Source organism: Nansenia antarctica (assembly GCF_963989245.1).
Source record: "Nansenia antarctica genome assembly, chromosome: 2".
NCBI classification, from domain to species: Eukaryota; Metazoa; Chordata; class Actinopteri; order Argentiniformes; family Microstomatidae; genus Nansenia; species Nansenia antarctica.
The window spans coordinates 64,424,546-64,445,614 of NC_137675.1; the positions used below are offsets into that span (position 1 = coordinate 64,424,546).

At 45.3% G+C, this 21,069-nt stretch overlaps 1 protein-coding gene across 1 annotated transcript in view; it reads right to left on the reverse strand.

Moving 5' to 3' along the window:
* LOC308151138 (BAR/IMD domain-containing adapter protein 2-like) overlaps positions 1-21,069 on the reverse strand; it is a 45,468-nt gene that overhangs the window by 8,824 nt on the left and 15,575 nt on the right. Inside the window, exons 3-8 of the mRNA XM_080523960.1 lie at positions 19,661-19,747; positions 9,715-9,776; positions 9,482-9,553; positions 7,548-7,685; positions 1,789-1,941; positions 380-628 (exon numbers count right to left, since the gene is read on the reverse strand). Coding sequence (XP_080380086.1) covers positions 380-628; positions 1,789-1,941; positions 7,548-7,685; positions 9,482-9,553; positions 9,715-9,776; positions 19,661-19,747 — 761 coding nt within the window. The remainder of the gene's footprint in view (positions 1-379; positions 629-1,788; positions 1,942-7,547; positions 7,686-9,481; positions 9,554-9,714; positions 9,777-19,660; positions 19,748-21,069) is intronic.

A 21,069-nucleotide genomic window follows, 5' to 3' on the forward strand; every position in this document is an offset into this window, starting at 1 on the left:
CTGTTGTACAAGCTCCCAACAGATTGAGAAAATACATGCAAAGATTACAAGCCTAAACACAAAGCTTGAGTATTTAACAAATCCTAGAAATCACTGCAAGAGACCCCATCTGTTGGGAGTATATGTCACGGTACATGTGGGAAAACGGTTTATGTCGGCATTTCCGGGGACATGGCAGCATAAAATGTCGACTTGGTACATGCTGGCATGTCTAACCCTAACCCTAGCACCCTAACACCTAAGACTAGTTTTCCCACATGTACCGTAACATATATAATTCCTTGCTCCAATCAACCAGTATCCGTTGACCCCCCCTGTAGAACCATCTGGGTCTCCGTGGTGTATGGAGAGTTTATTATACAACGACCAAAACACTCACCGCCTGGTGTCCCAGCCCGCTGCCCATGAAGACAGCCAGCTCTGGGGGCACGGGCAGAGGCTGGGCCCCTGGGATGGGGTCAGAGATGACCAGGTTGGTCTTGGAGCTGTGCAGGGGGCTGGAGCCCCCCAGGGTGCCCCCTCCTGAGCCCATCTGCTGGGCCAGGAGCATGGCCCTCTCTGGGAGCTTGTTGGGGTCCGAGCAGGCCTGCTGCCACACAGGGATTTTCTGGGTCAGCAGGTCTTTGCCCTGGAGACACACACACACACACACACACACACACGTTAGAGAGAGGTTAGGTATAAGTGATACATCATCGCTGTGGCTGTTGACTAAGGTTACCCATGGAACCATAGTTGTTTTGTTGCTCGCATGAGATTTAAGAGTTATGACTACTTCCTTGAAATGCATTCAGTGTTGCAACAACCTCGGTACAATTCAACATCCGCCATCTCTTATCTAAGACTATTCATCATTTCCTTGAAGACTTCTATGGTAATGTTCCATCTCCTTCCTCCAGTCCCATTCAGCTTAGACATCAGCTTCCTTGTGTGTCCCTGACCTCTGACCCCTACATCACTGCGGTACGCGGTTGAGTGGGCAGCACTGGGGACCAGGGCTGTATCTATGAAGAACCGCCCACTGTCCATAGTGACTCACAACTGCTCTAGATGAATCTCTTCTAGCAGAGAGCTCCATGGACATATACTGTACTGTACACAGACACACACACTCTCTGTAAGAGAGAGCTCTTCAGTGCGCCCTAGGTTAACTCTTCCCACACACTCCCCCACACTGATTAGTGGCTGGACTCCATGTTCTTGAAACCACTGCCACACACACACACACACACACACACACACACACAGACACACAGACACACAGACACACAGACACACAGACACATGCTACCTCCCCTCTCATAAGCCTATCAGCACCAACCAACCAGTAAACTCAGGAGACAGGTGCACTCCATTACCCAAGGTCACATTACACATGCAGGCACCGCATTATACACAAGCAAAATTGCTAATCTAGCCAGACAAGCTTCTTCTTACATACTCTCCTCTCCCATAATGGAGAATGAAAACATATTATTATGACTAAAGACTATTAATATTTGATCAGTTGAATCAATTAAACTACCCCTAACAAAAATCTGCCTGGACAAATGAAGTGCTAAGATGACCCAAGGCCAAGGGCACAGACAATTGATTGTACAAAGAGACTCTTTGGTTAGATGCCCAGTTCCAGTACATGGCCTGCTTATGGGAGCCTGGGGCCAGACTGAATTTGTTTTGACGGGGAAAAAATTTCTCAGGTTGGTCCGCAGGATATTCATACTACACACCCGAGGTCAACAATGATGTCGAATCCCATCTTCTGGGCCCTTCATGTATTATGCTTACCTTGCCGTGGTAGGCGCTGCTGTTCTTGGCCACGGCACACTGGCGGTCCACTAGGAAGCAGTACCTCCGGCGCTCCTCAGACAGAGCTGTCTTGTAACCCTCGGCAATGAAGGTGTCCAACTCACTCTGCTTACTGCTGATGGTCTCCACAAACTGGAGGGAAAAAACACAGATGTCAAAAACGATGACTTTCAATATGAATCCAAAAAGGTATACAGTAGATAACCCCCTCTATGCATACACGTTCACGTGTGTGTAGGCCTGTAACAATTATGAAATAAGTGTTTAATGACAATTTTGACTGAGCTCCAACACGCTAGCTAGCTAGCTGGTTAACAACAAAGGACATCGCGTTAGCTAGATAGCTGCTCTGCATGTTAAACACATCACAACATGCTGATAGAACATGAACATGCTAAAAACACATAACTACATGACACACAGTCCCTTTTTTATTGATGAGGTTAGATTTTTTTTTCTTCAAAAATACGTTTTATGATAATAAAGAGGCATGGCTTACTTCATAGGTTGCTGTGTTATTACATTATCTGGGTCACATTACAGTGAAACAATGATATTGTTAATCGCAATTATTTCGGAGACAATTAATTGTACAGCAAAATTGTTACAGGCCTGTGTGTGTGTGTGTGTGTGTGCACACGCGCTCATGTCTTTATTGGTATTGGAACAAAGGGTCACAGCTCTGATCCCTGGCTTTCCTCCCAGTCTCTCTCTCCCTCTCATCAGTGTGGTGCCTGCGCTGGCACCTTATCCCAGCATGAGCTCTCTCTCACAGAAATGTCAGCGCCATTAGTGAGCTCATTACACACACACACACACACACACACACACACACACACACACACACACACACACACACACACCTCTAATGCCATTTCCTCCTCCGAACAGAAGAGGGGCTCCCTGCAGGCCTCCACGTTTTTTTATTGACTTTATATCCCAGCAATGTGACAGACATTTTCTTAATGAGCCTTCCAACACTCTCTGTTCTCCCTCTCCACCAGCCACAATTAATGGCAGCCTTTCTCAGTCCATGGGCTTAATGACTCAGAATAACCCACAGATAATAAAGGATTCCCATGTCAAAACCAAAGGTAATTAATCAAAAAGATCTGATAATTTCCCCTGGTACATATGTGCATGGTATGGGCTATTAACCTGCAGCTTGAACATGTTCTGTTCACTGTAGCTGGTGAAACTCTTGATTAGGTTTAGTATCATTTAGCAGAGGGGAGAGCAGGGAGTGTGTGTGTGTGTGTGTGTGTGTGTGTGTGTGTGTGTGTGTGTGTGTGTGTGTGTGTGTGTGTGGATCTCCTCCCTGCATTCTGTGCTGCTGTCCATGGGCAGGAAGTGGAACACTTATGTAAAGGTGACAAAAACAAGTGTTTAATCTGGATAAACCACTTGGCAAACATGATGACAGAGTGTGGGTCAGTCACATGGTGACAGCCTTAAAAAAAACAAAAAAAAACACACACACACACACACACACACACACACACACACCAATGACCCGTTCAGTGCACAGTAGAGAGAACCTACCCTGTTCCAAATGTCCCTTCGCATGGCGACATGGTGGGCTCAGGTGTGAGTGGGGAATAACCATCAGTTTCATCTCACTCTCACCACTAGTGGGCACTGCTACAACACGGATTAATGAGGAGTCACTTGTTTGGAATTACAATTGTGGTGGAATCTAAAAACTAGATCTAGCTAGATCAAAATATATTTGGGTGGAATAGCTTGTGTATTAGAGAGCAGCCACCATACGATGCAGTCCACCTACACCATTCCAAATCCTGGGAGTGGACTTGGAACTGGTGAACGGGAGAAGCTAAAGATGAAGAGAATGGAGGAGTCATTCTGCCCCCCTGCAGAGCCAGAGAGTTGTTTGACGTTAGGGTGTAGAACAAACGCTTATGTCTTCAGTCCTTTACAGGCATACAAAGACAGTCACGTCAGAGGCGCAGTATGCAGTACAAAACGTGATCATGAGGGGAGGAATTCCAATCAGCCAGGCAGCTTGTTTCTTTTCTATTTCTCTCTTCTCTTGGCCGGGAAAGTTCTACATAGAGACTCTGCAGTGTGCAGTGTGACTCATAGGATAGCAGAGAGAGATAAGAGAACGAGAAAAAGAAAGGGTGGGAGAGAGAGAGAGAGAGAGAGAGAGAGAGAGAGAGAGAGAGAGAGAGAGAGAGAGAGAGAGAGAGAGAGAGAGAGAGAGAGAGAGAGAGAGAGAGAGGGAGAGAGAGAGAGAGAGCAAGACTGTGTTCGTAAGCAGTGTATGTCATTGTTTTGGCTGTGTGAGGACAGAGGGATGGGTGGGAAGAGTATCTGGAAGAGCATGTAGAGCGAGCGAGTGAGCACTGTGCTGCTGACACTGACAATTAGCCTAGTGACGGTCAGCCTACAGGGACCAGACCAGTCTACTGTAACATTGGGATGACTTCAGTCTTCATCTCCAGTATGCAGGGCGAATGGAAGATTATGGAGGATGGCAACACCAGACTAGGATAAGTGTAATTCCCCCCCCTCTAAGACTGGGTATTGGCCTCCCACATGGGCTATCCCTCCAACTACACTAGTCAGTGCGTGGATGACATCGTAGGCCAGCTACCATAGTGATAGAACAGTTCTTAATCTATGCTACCTCCAGCCACTCTGGGAATTCTGGGAAATAATCTGAGCTGTTGAGCCGGTGTATTTCTTGTCGTCTCTGCACAGGCCAGTTTTGTCACGCACTAAAAAAAGGTCAAAGAATGGAATCCAACACAAAGACCACCCTGGGAAGGGCCTCTCATTATACAGTATATCAGACCTCTCGTTATATATCAGACCTCTCGTTATATATCAGCCGTCAGCACTGTTAGAGAATAGCTAGTTGTTACAGTATAGAAAGCTCTACCCATAAAATTTATAAAAAATGTGTGTGCGTGCGTGCGTGCATGCGTCACTGTGGTTGTGTCACAGTGGCGGTGCACCTGGGGAACTACACCAAATTTTAGTTTCATTGACTGTGTGAAGTAGTGTATGCTCCCATAGCTCCTAGTCATGAGAAGCACAGGGGAGGACTGTTTCCCCTAGGCGTAGACAGTGCAGTTGAGGACTTGAACAACACAGATGTTTGTCTTTCTTCCTCCTACAGGGATTCAGATCTCATTTTCCCTGCACATACAAGACTTGATTAGAACTGTTATTGTTTTTCTCAGTCATCAGCAGTATGTTAATGTTATTCCGTACTCTGTTAGACATGGTAGTGCTGTATCTACTCCTATTATCACCCAGGGACATGATGACCTCATCTACAATCAATGAACCCATACTGTACATTAGTATTTTGTGTGTGTGTGTGTGTGTGTGTGTGTGTGTGTGTGTGCGACTGTGTGCGCACGCATGCTCTCATACCAAAATGCTCATTGAATGTTATGTCACCCCAGTAGACTAACCATCCCCACTTAAAAAATAACCTTCCTTTCATCCACACTGAATTTGAATTACATTTTTGAAGAGTTTCTTCGTGTTTTCTCATGAATCAGTAAGCAATCTTGTCCTAGCTGTCATTAACAGTTGGTGCGCTCACAGTCATTTATCTTTTATGAGATCCCTCTTTAAGTCTATTCCACTTTTCTACATAAATAGGTAATTAGCATCTTCACAGGGGCTTCAACCATTGATGAGATCACCTGCCGCGCGGGTCTGGAGGAAGAGCCGAGGAAAGGGAGGAAGGGAGCGAGGGAGGGAGGAGAAGAAAACCTTTTCATCTTTTTCTTTTTTAATGACGCAAGAGAAGATAACAGAAAACATGACGTTGAACATGATATTCTGATGAATGACGCTTTTCTATCCTGCTCAGCCTTGCTATTGTAGCTAGCTGAGTCTTACAGTGCACACCACCCCGTGAGGCGGTCTCTGCTTCATTCTCCCTATGGGGCTCCGGCACAAATTAGTTGACTTTTCCTTCGTTCGCCCACAACTGTGATATAATCAGTCAAAATTGAGCGGCCTTGAAATGACGAGGGAGATTGCTTTTCACTGGTAGAGTGCAATACAGTTGGAGTAGGGGACCGGGTGAGTTGGGGATAATGTGGTGGTGGGTCCAATCAGTCACAAACCATAAGGACTACGTGAATCAATGTGCCAGATGGTCGTTTAACAACACCATACATATTCAGGTATAGCGCTGAACCAGTCTACATTTGCATACAGTGCCCTGTGTAAGTAATGGGACAGGGAAGTATTTTTCTTATTTTGGCTCTACCAAAAGTTTGGATTTGAAATGAAACAATTACTATGAGGTTAAAGTTGAGATTCTTCGCTTTTATTTAAACGGTATTTGAAATGCATGCATTTCATTCGCTTAAGAGGAGACTTAAGGCAAAGTGTTCTCAAAACAAACAACTCAAGATGGCTGCAGTACAGGCCTGGGAGAGCATCACCAGGGAAAAACACCCAGCGTCTAGTGGGGTCAATGGGTCACAGAGTTCGGCAGTTATTTAATGCAAATGATTGTCGACCAAATACTGAACATGAGAATACTATGGAAGTGTAGTGAAACTAAGGCTGATGAGTCACAAGGGAACTCCACCCATAGAGAACATGGGTACCTGCATCAACACGCTCATATCCCTGTGTGACCCTGGGGGGAAACTTTTCCTCGATGTCTGAACCTTCTACATAAACCAGGACCTACAGCATGTACATGTACACATGACAAGCATAGACACACATACAGAGACACAGAAACTATTCCTCCCCCTGGGACTGAGACACAAAGCCAATACAACAGGCTGGGGGGCAGGCTCAATCAGACTGTCCCTCTCGCTAGAGAAGGAGAGTAAAGGAAAATGGAGGGTTAGGGTTAAATTAGACATAAAAGGAGAGCGGCAATGGAGGAATGGGGAGGGTTTCAGGGGCTGCCTTCGTCTCAGGAGAATGGTAACAGGGGGACCGTAAAACGGACAAGGTTTTATATGCCTGGTAAAGCATAAAAACAGCCTTCTGGAACATTCTGTAGGCAGCAGAGCGTCCTGGTCCTGCCATCGATTTGTTGAAAGCGTCCAAACCCTGTCATGGCTGGTCACTCCTCAGTCCTAGAGGCAGCTCTAACACCGACTCTGTAATTACCCTTCAGGCTCAGGCCTGCTGAAAGACCTGCTCCAGTGCTCTCTCAGCCCAACCCAGGAGGAACAGTAACTGGAGTCGAGCCTGTTTCCATGACTGATAAGCCAGTGTGACACACTCACATTCGCACACACGCTCTGCAAACACCACCATAATATGAGTCGTGCCCTGCCAAGCGAATAGCTGACTTGATCAAGTAATCACCGATTGCGATTTGATTTGCCTGATCGAGGGTGTGTATGTAGCACACTGACAGAGTAATACACTGGCTGTTGTGTGGCATGTACAGCTCTCATACCCAATCCTCCGCTCTCTTCCAGTCCCTAACCCACTCAGGGCACATTGGTGTGTCCAGAATACTCCCCCCCCCCCTTTCCTGCTTCTTCTTCTTCTTCTTTTGCACTGAATCTGCATTATTATAAGTGCAAGTTTTCACAGCTGAGGTGAAACTCAGTGCTAATCATTATTATTTAGTCTTCTAATTACTTTAACGTATAACTAACCACCGGACAATGTGCCTGGCCACATTAGAACTACTCAGTGATTATCCAAAGTATATAGTGTAGTTGTAAGTGTACATGTTGCCCCCCTCACTCACGCCCTCTTTAGTGACTGACCTGCATCTCCTTCTCTCCATATTTGGAAGGGTTCTTGCTGCCTTGGCTCTTCCTGCGTAGCTTCTTCAGCTCCGCCTGGCACTTCTCCAGGCTCTCGCCCTTACTCTTGTGCTCCACCTGGTACTTCTTCAACGCGGCCTGACAGGGGCGATAGAGAGTAGATGATCAACAGGGGTTAGACATTTTTACATGACCTCAGAGTTAGACCTCCCCATAGACACTGGAGCCAATGTGGGACCTCAAGCTATGGACAATTTGTAAAATAATTTGTAAATTCCATCCCACCCCGAAAACCACCCCAAGGCGCATCAACATAGTGAAATAGGTCACACTGTAGTCTTATGAGAAGTTTGTGTTCAGTTTGTAGGGTCATGTAAGGCTAATAGAGGCTAGTATCTGGGGAACTGAGAACCAATGAGGTCTGAGTGTTTATTAGCACACTGAAGCCCTTTCATCCCCATTGTCTAAGCCTATAACCATGGCTCTCAATCATGTGTTAATTTTGGAGATACATCAGAATAGCATGATTAATTGTGATTACAAACAGTTTGAACCTTAATACACTGAGAGAATGTGATGTGTGTGACGCTAAATGATTTAACAAAATGATCTGTTAGGTAGACTGGGAGAGAGAGAGAGAGAGAGAGAGAGAGAGAGAGAGAGAGAGAGAGAGAGAGAGAGAGAGAGAGAGAGAGAGAGAGAAAGAGAGAGAGAGAGGTAGACTGGGAGAGAGAGAGAGAGAGAGAGAGAGAGAGAGAGAGAAAGAGAGAGAAAGAGAGAGAGGGAGTGTGGACCATAAGCATGCATTTCTGTCTCACAAAATGGCTTGCTTTCCTTTGTTTTTTGAAAATGACTCACTGCCGACATTAATAATTCACAAAGCACAAAGCAAAATTATCGCTATTATCGCTGATGTGATTTTTGGGGAATTCATTAAATTGAAAGGATGACATTTTAATACCCAGGGAGAGCAGACAGAAAGAAAATGCATGCATATTTTGGCTGCTGACTGCAGTCTAGAAAGTGCAGCTGGTAAAAAGCCTGCTGAATGAAATAATTGGCAGATGGATTAAGAGAGGATCAACTGATCCCTGTTCTCTGATCGATTGAGACAATCATCAACAGAGGCTGATTGTGGGAAAAGTGAGACTCGTTTAGGCTAGCTGTCGATGATCATAAGACCCTTATTTCATAACAGTTCCAAGAACATAGACGAGCCATAGTCTACAGAGAAAAACAAAAGATGCATTGTTGAAAAAAGGACAGACAACCAGTGTGATAACTGGCTATGAATAGCAGAACATCAGAAGCTCCACATCCTAGAATATGTTGGTCACAACATTTAGACTGAGATCACCATGACTGACTGACCACATGGTCCTTTGTCCAGTTACTCCTAACTGTGTGTGTGTGTGTGTGTGTGTGTGTGTGTGTGTGTGTGTGTGTGTGTGTGTGTGTGTGTGTGTGTGTGTGTCGGCAGTGAGGGAGACCAGCGGGTGTTTTAGCAAGAGCCTAATCGGATCTACTCATCAGAGTACAATAGTGAATGATGACAACACCACCACCCCCATCCCTCTACCGTACAGCTCTGCTGCACCACAGCGCGGCTGCTGCCCACTCGTTCTAAAGATATCACTCACTCAGAGGCCAGCTCTACACAACAGACACTTACACACACTGCAGGAACTGTTTGGTTGTAATTTTCCTCCCTTAATGGTTGGGTACATTCAAAGCATCATAACCCTAAAGAATTGCCATTTGAAAAAAAGCTTCAAATGTGGCCCACATGACTGCCAATTAGGCCGGTACACATGATCGTAGCCCTAGAGACCTACTTCTCTGAAGTGTAGTAAGGAACATAGGGTATCCTGGCAATCCTGGGTGGTGTAGAAAGAGGCGGAGATCAGGACAATGGGAGCCAATCAGATACTTACAGTTAGGTAACGAGCATCCAGCTCCACCTTCTTCTCCAGCTCAGAGAGGAGCTCGTTGTGGAAGGACTTCAACTGGAGTGAGATGGAGAGGAGAGAAAAGGGTTAACCATGACATCACTTTGCCAAACAGTACAAACACTGTGGCTCAAGCTAGCTAAAATCTCTGAGGCTGAGGAGAAGGCTCATTCAGACAAACAGAACTGTAGTGGCCATTATGTCATGTGAATACCAACCATTTCCTCTAGCTGCACTTGGATCTGTCTGTGGACTTCAGCCATCTGAAACAGCACATCCCCTACAGAGAGAGAAAGAGAGAGAGAGAGAAAGATCTAAACACAGTCATCTACTAAAGACAGAGATAGAGAGAGATCCCAGCGTGCACAGAGCCCATGCAGCAACACAAGAAACACACAAACACCGAAAAAACACACACATAGAGGACACGGTGGCGGACATGATGGAACATTGGTCGTGTCACAACAGGAAACATAGAAAACAGAGAAATCAACAACAATGACAAGGACATTTAAGTGGAGAGAAAGAAATATGGAGGAAAACAATGGAAACCAAGAAGAAAGGAATCTTAAAAACAAGTTGAGAGAGATAAAGCACTTCATAAAAGGGAGTACAAGCCAAGTGCTTACCTAAGTAAAAAAAAAAGTACTAACTCTTCAAGCTTATAGCTGCTGATGTTTTGCGGAGATCAAACAGTTTGCCTTCCTTGGGTAATCTTTACACTGGCAATATGACTAATGGAAGGTACAGAAAGATACAGCAAATCTCCAAACAAAAGAGGAGGAAAAAGAGAGTGAACAAAAAACAGAAGAGAGGGAGTCATGCAGCCAGGAATGTCATTTTTTGTTTTATATACCTACATGCTGCCTCTTCTGAATATGCAGTGCATTGTAAAGAAAAGGAACAAAAGATCTAGATTGAGCAAAGGACAGAGGAGAGACCTGGAGAGACAGTGAGAGACACCTACAGCACAGAGAATGAGACACACAAGTTTGGTTTCCCTCACCAAGTCCAAAACCCTTTAGTAAAGACCAGAAGAGTTACACTAAACTAAAGAACTCCAATATTAAAAATAAATATATAATAATAATAAATAAATAAATAAATTAAAAATTAAAATAATAATAAATTAATAGACCCAAAACGGGATTTGTGACTTGCCCACCACAGATGAGTTTTCCTAGTTTATGATAAACTCATTTCTGATAGTGATGGAAAGAGGCTGACATTTACACCATAGCCTATTACACTAGAGTGGGGCACATCAACTTTGTACTTCCTTTGTTTGTGTGCTGTTCCCTTGCTTAAGAACATGCCAACTAATTGATTAAAAGCCTGTTTGGAGTCTTTGAACTGACTTTCTTATAGCCTCATTTGAGGAATCTGAGGGCTCAGAACATTCAGAACCATCTTTGATGTTCTGATGTATCTGCGTTCTTACCAATGGGCTTTGGACTGGTGACCATGTCATTAGACAGTATATGTGCAATGTAAACTGCTACACACAGATGGCACATAAGTGAGCACAGGTGTATTAGCCACACACACACACACACACACACACACACACACACACACGCACACACTTTAAGACTTTACTGTCCCAAAAACTAAAAAGACAAAAGCAAAAAGAGCAGCGAAGCAGATTGGTCATTCATCTACTGAAATGACAGACGAACAGTAATGACTGGACTGATTTACCGCGTCTGAAAGTGAAAACAGAGTGACGGTAAAACCACCTCTTATCCATACATAGTACATACTCCATTGTTAATTGCAATGTTGTGGCTGAACTCAATGTTGTGGCCGGTTCTAGGTTACTGTTACCATAATACATTCAAATCAAAACATGCATTTCAGGTAGACTTGTAGTCCTGCTCAATATCAATAGGGGGTAGGGATAGTCTGTACAGAATCAGAATCACTCTCAACTGATATTGGTACAAGACTCGAGACATGAGACAACATACACAATATATCTCTGTCATTGGGTTTCTTATCATACCCCCACATTCATGACCAGAAGACCATGAGAACAGCATGTCTCTGGATTGTCTGAAAGCAGGAAGTGGCATGGCAGAACAAAAAGGAGCCACTTCACTGAATGATGACCTCATCATCCTGAGGAGGGAGTGGTATTTTTTCTTTCTTCAAGTGTAACGCACTGATATCCTGTGATTCCAAGAGGTACAAAAGCAGGCCAAAACACGCCGTCAGCTCCTAGCAGGCCAGCTAAGCCGATTACAGATACTCATCCCTGATCACAGCCCTAGAGGCTTAGAAACCGAAGCATTCTGTTAGACAGTCTTAGTGGCTGGATCAATTAGCAAATGAGCAGCCATGGGACTGCCATACATTACACACCATCTTCATGCTGTCACATCTCCTAGTGGGTTGACAGGTCTACTGGAAGGCTAAATCTCAGCCATATATTATATGGGCACCGCCCTGTACGTGAGGCGTGAGCAGAGGGTCTACCAGAAATCCACTATGATGAACTTTGGAGAACAAACTTTGGAGAACTAAAGAGTGCTTTAGTAGACACTAATTAAGTCTAATTTTAACCAGTATGACATGCAAGAGAAAAATAAGGTGGATATTTGCAGAAGGACATTGCAATGGAAATGTTCATTGTTACCATGGCAACTTTGTGTATTTTCATGGTGCAATAGGATATCAATCAGTGTGACAGTACACTCAAGGTAATGGTCATGGCAAAGAAATCAAGAAATGATCCAGAAAGTGCGTCATTAGGAAACTTTGACACAGTTGTGCAATGAACCAACAGCAAGCAGCAACCTGAGAAGCTTGGTTCAAAAGCTGCCTGGTTGACAAGGACGTCCGCATACCAGCAAAACCCCATACAAATATATGACAGACAGGCTGAAAGGACCACACACACACACACACACACACACACACACACACACACACACACACACACACACACACACACACACACACACACACACACAGCTCAGGGACTAGTCAGTATTTCCCCTCCCATCTCTAACCACACCCATCATTTCATGGAGAACAATAGAGGCCTGTGTGTGTGTGTGTGTGTGTGTGTGTGTGTGTGTGTGTGTGTGTGTGTGTGTGTGTTTGTGTGTGTGTGTGTGTGTGTGTGCCCACACTTCAACACCTGCAGCTAAACAAGTGTGCACTTGCCTTTCAGCACATGGGTAAAAAAAATAACCCAGAGAACAGAAACATTGCTTTGCCAACGTTCCATCTCCCTGTTATCATAATATATGATATAATAATATTATTGTCCATCCTGCTTATAAAGACCGGCATGTAATGACATCATGTGTTGTACAGTAAATCCCACCTTGATCAATAGAAACTAGAAAGTCATCCCACACACAACTAAACACAACTTTACACACAATGGGAAGGAAGACATGAAGGACTGTGGGAATCCAACAGGACAAACCCGTAGTGGAAGGGAGGGAGGGAGGGAGGGAGGGAGGGAGGGAGGAAGAAAGAGGGAGGAAGAAAGAGACAGAGCCGTGAAGTGAAGGTCACCTGGGATTCACTATGGGTTGTCATGTAAGCAGGTTAAGGCTAGGGTCGTTGCCATGAGAGAAGTTGAGGGCATCTGTTGTGAAGTTACAAAACACTGTTTAAAGATCTCCTCCTTTACTCTCCAACATGATTATGGTACATGGCCATCTATTAGGCTAACAATGAGCGTGGTCCCTGTCTCACAGGCGGAGAGATTTGTGTTACTGTACCTGGTGTATCACCATGGGAACTGATAATGGGACAACTGATAATGTGTGAGATGCCGGTAACAGCTGAAATTCCCAGTGTGTGTGTCTATGCATGTGTTTGTCAGTAGTTCCCTACAAACAAACTACAGTAAACGTATGGATTGTAGTTTAAAAGCAGGACAGAAAAAGGAGAGATTGCCTGTCTGCTGGCTCAGATTAAATATATCCTGCTTTTATACATCCAACTTCTTCTACCAATGACCTCATTGATGGAGCCTGTATAGAGGAAGCACATGTAGGTGTGTGGCATTAACACCACACACACACACACACACACACACAGCCTACTGACCCAATAAGAGACTGTCCTGTGGTAGCATCATGGTGCATGTAGGACATGTAAGACAGCAGCACAGAGACAGCAGGCTAGCAGAGGGACAGAGAAGATGCATCTCTCTCTCTCTCTCTCTCTCTCTCTCTCTCTCTCTCTCTCTCTCTCTCTCTCTCTCTCTCTCTCTCTCTCTCTCTCTCTCTCTCTCTCTCTCTCTCTCTCTCTCTCTCTCTCTCTCTCTCTCTCTCTCTCTCTCTCTCTCTCTCTCTCTCTCTCTCTCTCTCTCTCTCTCTCTCTCTCTCTCTCTCTCTCTCTCTCTCTCTCTCTGAGGTGTATCAAGGACAGAGGCCATCTCTTTGGTGGATGGGTGGATGGTGGGCCATGCATGATGGCATGATAAGGGTGATGTCACTCTCACAGATTAACACACATACTACAAGTGTACTAATGGAGTGTGGAGTCTGGAGTACTCCCTGTAGAGCACATACCCTCCTTTCCTTCTCACTGAAAAGTGTAAGTGACCTCATTACAAGCAGCTTCACTTTAACAGGCTGAAGAGTGTGTGTGTGTGTGTGTGTGTGTGTGTGTGTGTGTGTGTGAGAGTGTGAGAGTGTGAGAGTGTGAGAGAGTGAGTGAGAAAGAGAGAGAGAGAGAGAGAGCGATGACAAAGGGGGTGGTAATATTGTACATAGGTAGTGATGGAAGGAGTGATGCAGAAACCAAGACAGAAAGATAAGTGACTCATTGTAACAGAAATTGTTGTGTGTGTATGTGTGTGTGTGTCTTAAATGCAAATTATAGCCGCGCATGTCAATTAAAGCAATAGAAATGATAGAGGCGCATACAGTAGTGTGGTGTATGTGGAGTGGAGCCCTGAGAATCTGGGATCCCCTGAACACCTTCCCTCCCCCATGACAGAGAACGTGTCTTGTGAAAGGAAGAGTGTGAAGTGCAAAATGGAAACGATGAATGAGAGACAGGGGATTAGCACCAGTCCAGGGAAAATGACAGATTGAGAGAGAGAGAGAGAGAAAGAAAAGAGAGAGCGAGAGAGAGAGAGAAACACAGTAGAAAGAAAGCAATTTCTAAAACCTAACGAACACTAAAGAGATAGCTATGCAACTCCTGCAACGGTTTCAACTCAATCCCTGGCAACATCATGCACAGGAGGCCTCTACTGTGCTGCATTCAGACACAGGTACAGAGGCCATGGGAAACAGCAGAGTCATGTAGCTACCTGTTAGAGAATGCAGCAGGGGGCTGAGTGCAATGTGTCTGCTACAGAATGTATGTAACCTTAGGGCAGGAGGAGAGCACACACACACACACACACACACACACACACACACACACACACACACACACACACAACAGGGGAATGAAGAAAGACACATGGGGGGAGGGAGAGGGAGGGAGAGGGAGAGAGAGAGAGAGAGGGAGAGAGAGAGAGAGAGAATAATAATGCTTATTGTGATGAGATGGTAAGGATGAAAAAAATGGCAAGTACCGTACTCTCATCTGTGTGATCCAACTCCAATCTCCACACAATGGCAATCAGACAGCTGGTAATTTCACCCACAGCTCTCCCATGCTCATCAGAGGAGGGGTGGGAGGCAACAAACCATATAACTACAGTGAATCAAAGCCTTTTGCACTTTCACACGCCCAACCAGGTCTGAGATTTCGCAAGTGCTGTAACCAGATGTTGACGAGCACACAAGCAGCATGTAGAACAGCCACCGTTCAAGCATCATGTACAGTATGATGATAGGTTTGGGTTGGTGTGTTGTTTTGTGTGTGCCACAACACATCAACTTGCCAGCCTTCACAAACATGATTAATGTATAGGGTTGTGTGTGTGTGTGTGTGCGTGTGTATGTCTGTGTGCGGTCTCCCCCAGTGCTTTCGGAGCTCTTACCTATACGGTACCAGCCCATGGAACAAATGAAGGGCGGCATGAGTGAGAGCGTGTGGGCCACTGGTTTCCCATAATGCAGTGCGGCCGTCTGAAATAGAGCAGTAGAAGGCAGGACCCCCTGGGATTGTGGCGCAGTGCTAAGAAAAGAGCTCCTCTGCTCCCATTCTAACAGGGCCAGGTGCTGGAGTAAGAGAGAGGTGGGCCAAAACTGGAGAAAGGACTGTTAAGTAAGTGTGTGTTCACACTATGTGTGTGTGTGTGCATGTGTGTTCACCTAACGCATCACTCAGCACCAATAACCTCTCCCCTAAACCCACACTGTCATTTAGTCTCTCAAATAGCATCCATTTACCAGCATCCATTTACCCGCAGCAATTTAACGCTCACATCCCAGATCCATTAACCTAAAAAAGACAATTATGCCAAATCAGTTTTTCAGACAAATTTTGCAGAGATGAATAAATATTGGATGTTGTTTTTGTGTTCTCCCTTACCCAGCACAATTACAAGCTACGTCAGAGTATGGCACATATCTATGTACTGATTCATACATTACTTTCTGGAGGTGAAATACCGGTAGACAGACAAGGTTATTGAAGTTGATAAGTAGACTTTTAAGATGTTTTGGGGTCGTGTTCTAAATCAGACAACGGGGAATGGGGAATGTGAATGACTACAGTCTAATGGTCCTTAACATGACCCTCCAGGTCCTTGAAACATAACTGTATTTATAAAACGTGACCTGCAGTGTGTGTGTGTGTGTGTGTGTGTGTGTGTGTGTGTGTGTGTGTGGTTAATTATCATAGACCCTGTTGTGCACAAATGCTTATTTAATCCAATGGAAGAGACAGTATTCCACAGTATGAGGCTGAGGGGTCAATGAGTGGGTTCAACTGCTCCCTGTGTGTGGCATAGCTCCAGAATTTGAAACGAACCATGTAGGACGGCAGGGTGGAGCTAGCTAGCTAACGAGCTAGCACACAGAACAGTACAGCGGAACTCTGAACTCTTCACTTGGCGATATGTGAGGGAACCTGAGCTAAATACGACACTAGAGTATCATTAATAACAAAGCACTTACTTCAGAGTAGAATAAATACACCTAAAGCATAGCTTGTCCCTACTAATGATCATAACGCTAACAAACCCTTTACAAACCTCCTTATCACAATTAAACAGAGTGCTATGTAATAAGTAGCTTACACCTTTTATCATCCTTCCACATGACATGAATGAGTGAGTGAAGTGAAGTGAGGGTAGGGGAGGAGAAGGATGGGGAAAGAAGTGAGATGGAGGAGGTAGAGTAGAATGGAGAGATTTTAGGGTAAGGAAAAAGGAATAGAGAGAGATGGGGGAAGGAGAGGAGAGAAGTGCAAGACGGGGGAGGGAAAGCCAGGCATCAGTGAGTGGGTGGTGGGTGGGAGAGTGACAGGGGATGATTAACCCAAGAGGAGGATATGTGGGCGGAAGTGTGTGGGAGTAGGACTGCACAGGATAGCATCTCTAGGCAGAGGACACACACACACACACACACACACACACACACACACATAATGTGGTGATAATGAGAACAGTATACATGCTGGAGAAGCTGGGGAATAGGTGTTGATCTGTGGATAATGAAAAGCATAAGAGGATATTATTTCTAAGGGCAATTTCATTCCACACTAAGCATTATGATTATGCATGTGGAAGATGGAGAAGAAGGGAGAGAGAGCTGGAGAGCAGCTGTCAAGTCTCTGATGTGTAGGTGGGACCATTTGCAGTTAGTTTCATACTGAACACCCATGGCTTCAACAGGCACAGAATGCACATCTCACACACACACACACACACACACACACACACACACACGCACACGCACACGCACACGCACACGCACACGCACACACACGCACACACACACACACACACACAATAAATCTCAATGGGCAATCATAATATCATTACTTACGGCATCTAAATAAGCTTCAGATTCAGTACTGGCTGGCTTAGGTTAGCCCAACCAGGTTCTAACACCGTCACAGAGACAGACCTGTCAAAACCACCAGATATACGTAGGCCTACCATACATAATGGTCAAACGGAGAGATATTACAGTAGCAGATAAAAAGAGGCTAATGGGTTTGACAGTCTGGCCAGTCTGAGAGAGAGACTAAAGAACACAACCATGTTGTAACACACAACTTACTCTATGGTTCTCTGGAGAGCTCTCTGTACCACTGTTTGTGTAACAGGAAACTGCTAGCATGCCATGCCTGAGCCTCACCCCAGGTCCTTTCACTGTAGATCATGGTAAAAAGAACTCTGGGTGGGGATTTTACCCTTGTTTGACAGGTGGAGAGAAACAAAAATACTGCTGATCTCTCCCTAGGGAGTCATCATAACAGGGGAAAGCGCATGGGTGTGGTATACTTCACTCTATACATAGCAACAGGGAATAGGAATGAAAACCATTGCCATCATTATGATAAACATGTTGATGTTGTTAAATCAACATCTGCGTGTAAATGTTCAAGCTAAGCTCAGAAACACACACACACACACACACACACACACGCACCAATCAAACCAGGGATGGATGACTCATTTCAAGTATAGAGTTTAGTCCCTTTAGAACACAGATCCCTGCAGGCGACAGGTAGAAAGACTGGAATCAGTTTTCATTTTCTCACACAGGCTTGTGAATCAGAGGCTGAATGAACGGACACACACACACACACACACACACACACACACACACACACACACACACAATGTAGTCGTATAGATTCTGACAGGCAGAGCTCTATAGTCAAGAAACTTCCACCATGTTCCCCCAGTGAGAAGCTGAGCCTAATGGGGTGTAAGATGACAGATCTCAAAATGAGCTGAAAGAAATGGGAATGGCTTCTCTTTCTCTCTGAGATTTTATATATATATATATACTGTATATATATATATATACTGTATACACATACAGAGAGAGAGAGAGAGAGAGTTCAGCTGAGGATGTTGACGAGCCCTACTGTACGTACACGGCCGACTGAGTATGGAGGACGACACATTACTGCTGGAATCAATGGGAGAACCTCAAAGGGCTGTGTGAGTAAAATCCCCTTACTGAATAAAACATAGTCACGGCTTTCATGTCCTCCTAAACTGGCTGGCTTTGGTTAGCCCAACCAGGCTCTAACACTACCATCAACCAGACCTGTCAAAACCACAAAACCACCCGCTAGTTCTACACAGATCAGCCGAGAGACGAATCCAATGAAAGCCAATGAGAGCTCCTCAAACAAACGCTGATTTCCCAAGAGGTGGAGATAGCAGATACGACTGAACTGTCCCGACGGTCGCCACGGCAACAGTCCGGGGGGGGGGGGGGGGGGGGGGCGGGAGTGGCTTTGGTCATCCTTATTGTTACCTTTGATCCTTTATGAATTGACCAGGGCGGTGGGGGGGGGGGGGGGGCAAGGACACGCACACACATACAGGAGAACGAGTAGGTGTACACTCACCCCACCACCCCCTTCCACCTATACATCCCTCTGTGCAGAACCAATTAATTTTTGGAGTGGAAGTGAATCGAAGGCGGCAACTGCTTTTCGTCACAAAATGAAATGACCTTACGAAATCAAATCTGCAGGTCTGCAGAAGACATTATCTCACCCGTCCCTTTTGTGGATCCTTTCTATAGAGTAAATAAATGATGCATACAGTGATCCGCCGGCTTCTCCCATGCGGGGAGGGGAGTACAGTATTGTATCCATAGTTACCCGTCATTGGATTTTCTCCAGCAAATAGAGGAAGGGTGTGTGTGCTTATGAATAAGAATGGAAAGTTATTTCCTCAAAAAGGCACCAATTGCTTCGGGCTGAGAGGAGGCAAATAGAAATGTAACTGAAAAAAAAACTAAAAAACAATCCCATCACCAACCCACAAAATTCTCACGAGAGGGAAAAACAATCCTCAACAGCTCTGATTTCTGTTACACAAAAGCAGGAAGACAGTGTGTGTGTGTGTGTGTGTGTGTGTGTGTGTGTGTGTGTGTGTGTGTGTGTGTGTGTGTGTGTGATATACAGGATACTGTAGTTATTTAAAAAATACAGCCCTCCACAACATGCCATTCCTAAAAGGCCAGAGTTTCCCAGTATTTCATGGGCCTAGAGAAGCTCCAGCCCTGTGGGCCAGTACATCTGACAGTTGCCACTCACCCAGATCCTTGGATCCTTGGCTTTCACTGGCCAGCTCCCCCATCCTCACCAGAGCATCAAAGTAGCCCTTGGCAGCAAACGTCACATCTGTCAACATGGAGAAGGAATAGCAGTAGGTCAGAGAGAGGTACACTTAGCAAGCTACACTGTCTGCACATAACAGGCAGCTCTGAAATTATGATAAGAGCTATACTGAAATTATGGGCTATATATACACACCCACACTCGCATACATACACACACACACACACACACACACACACACACACACACAGGCGCGCACGCTCGCTCGCAAGGTTGAGTCGATACTGTGCTCAGGCACGCAGACAGCATTTACCTGAGGGGGAAGTTCAGAAATGGGCTTGAATGTTGATTTCTAATGAAATGTGATGAGTATGGGTGGAGGTTTCTATGCTGTAACAATTCGCTAATCTTAGTATTCATCATTTCTTTGAATAATAGAAATGTTGGACCTCTGCAGTAGGCGATGTTGCTGCTTTCTCACCTGGCTGCTCTGCTGTGGGTGGAACAGGTCAGTGACTCACTGATGACCACTAATTATATTCTGCTTTCCTTTTACGTCATAAGTATAATATTAGTGATGTTGTGTTGAACACAACAAACACACACACACACCACACACACACACACACACAACAAACGCCACCCATACACACAAACAAACACACACACACGCAGACCCATTCTAGATCTGAAAAACATCAGGGAAAAAAACATCAACATAATCAATATGCACCATACTGTATCTACATTCTTCTCTTCTAGTCAATACGACAAAAAAGGGTATTGCTCCAGGTGGACCAGAAGGAAGGCCAGTCACCCACATCAATATCCCTGTTTCACAGGCAGCTGTGCTGCTGGGAGAAGTTGTTGGGGCCAGAGTTGCTTGCTGCCAACAGTGTACCCGGGCAGCCAGTCTGCCTGTCCCCTGTGAGTGATGACGGCAGGCTGGTTTGCAGGTGAATTATGCACCAATCTGGGTGACAGATGAGGCCTGTGCCTGGGGACAGCCACCAGGTGAAACACCATTACTGTAGTCTAGCATCCTCCTTCTCCTCCTCCTCCTCCTCCTCCTCCTCCTCCTCTCCCAGGCAGCGCTAGTTGGTGTATACACTGGTACAGGCATAGGGAAGGTGGGACACATCCAGTATACTAATGCTAATCCCAATGAAGCCTGAGTCAACAGCCCCCTTTTTTTGCTCCCTCCACTCCCAGGGACTAACTGGAGAGCACAGCAGAACAGTGTGTTCCCCCTCCTCTCACTCCTATTCTTCATATGCTAAACAGGTGTGTGTGTGTGTGTGTGTGTGTGTGTGTGTGTGTGTGTGTGTGTGTATTTGTGCAGAGGGGGCGATAAGCTGGATCTATATGGGTACTTTACCTTCCCT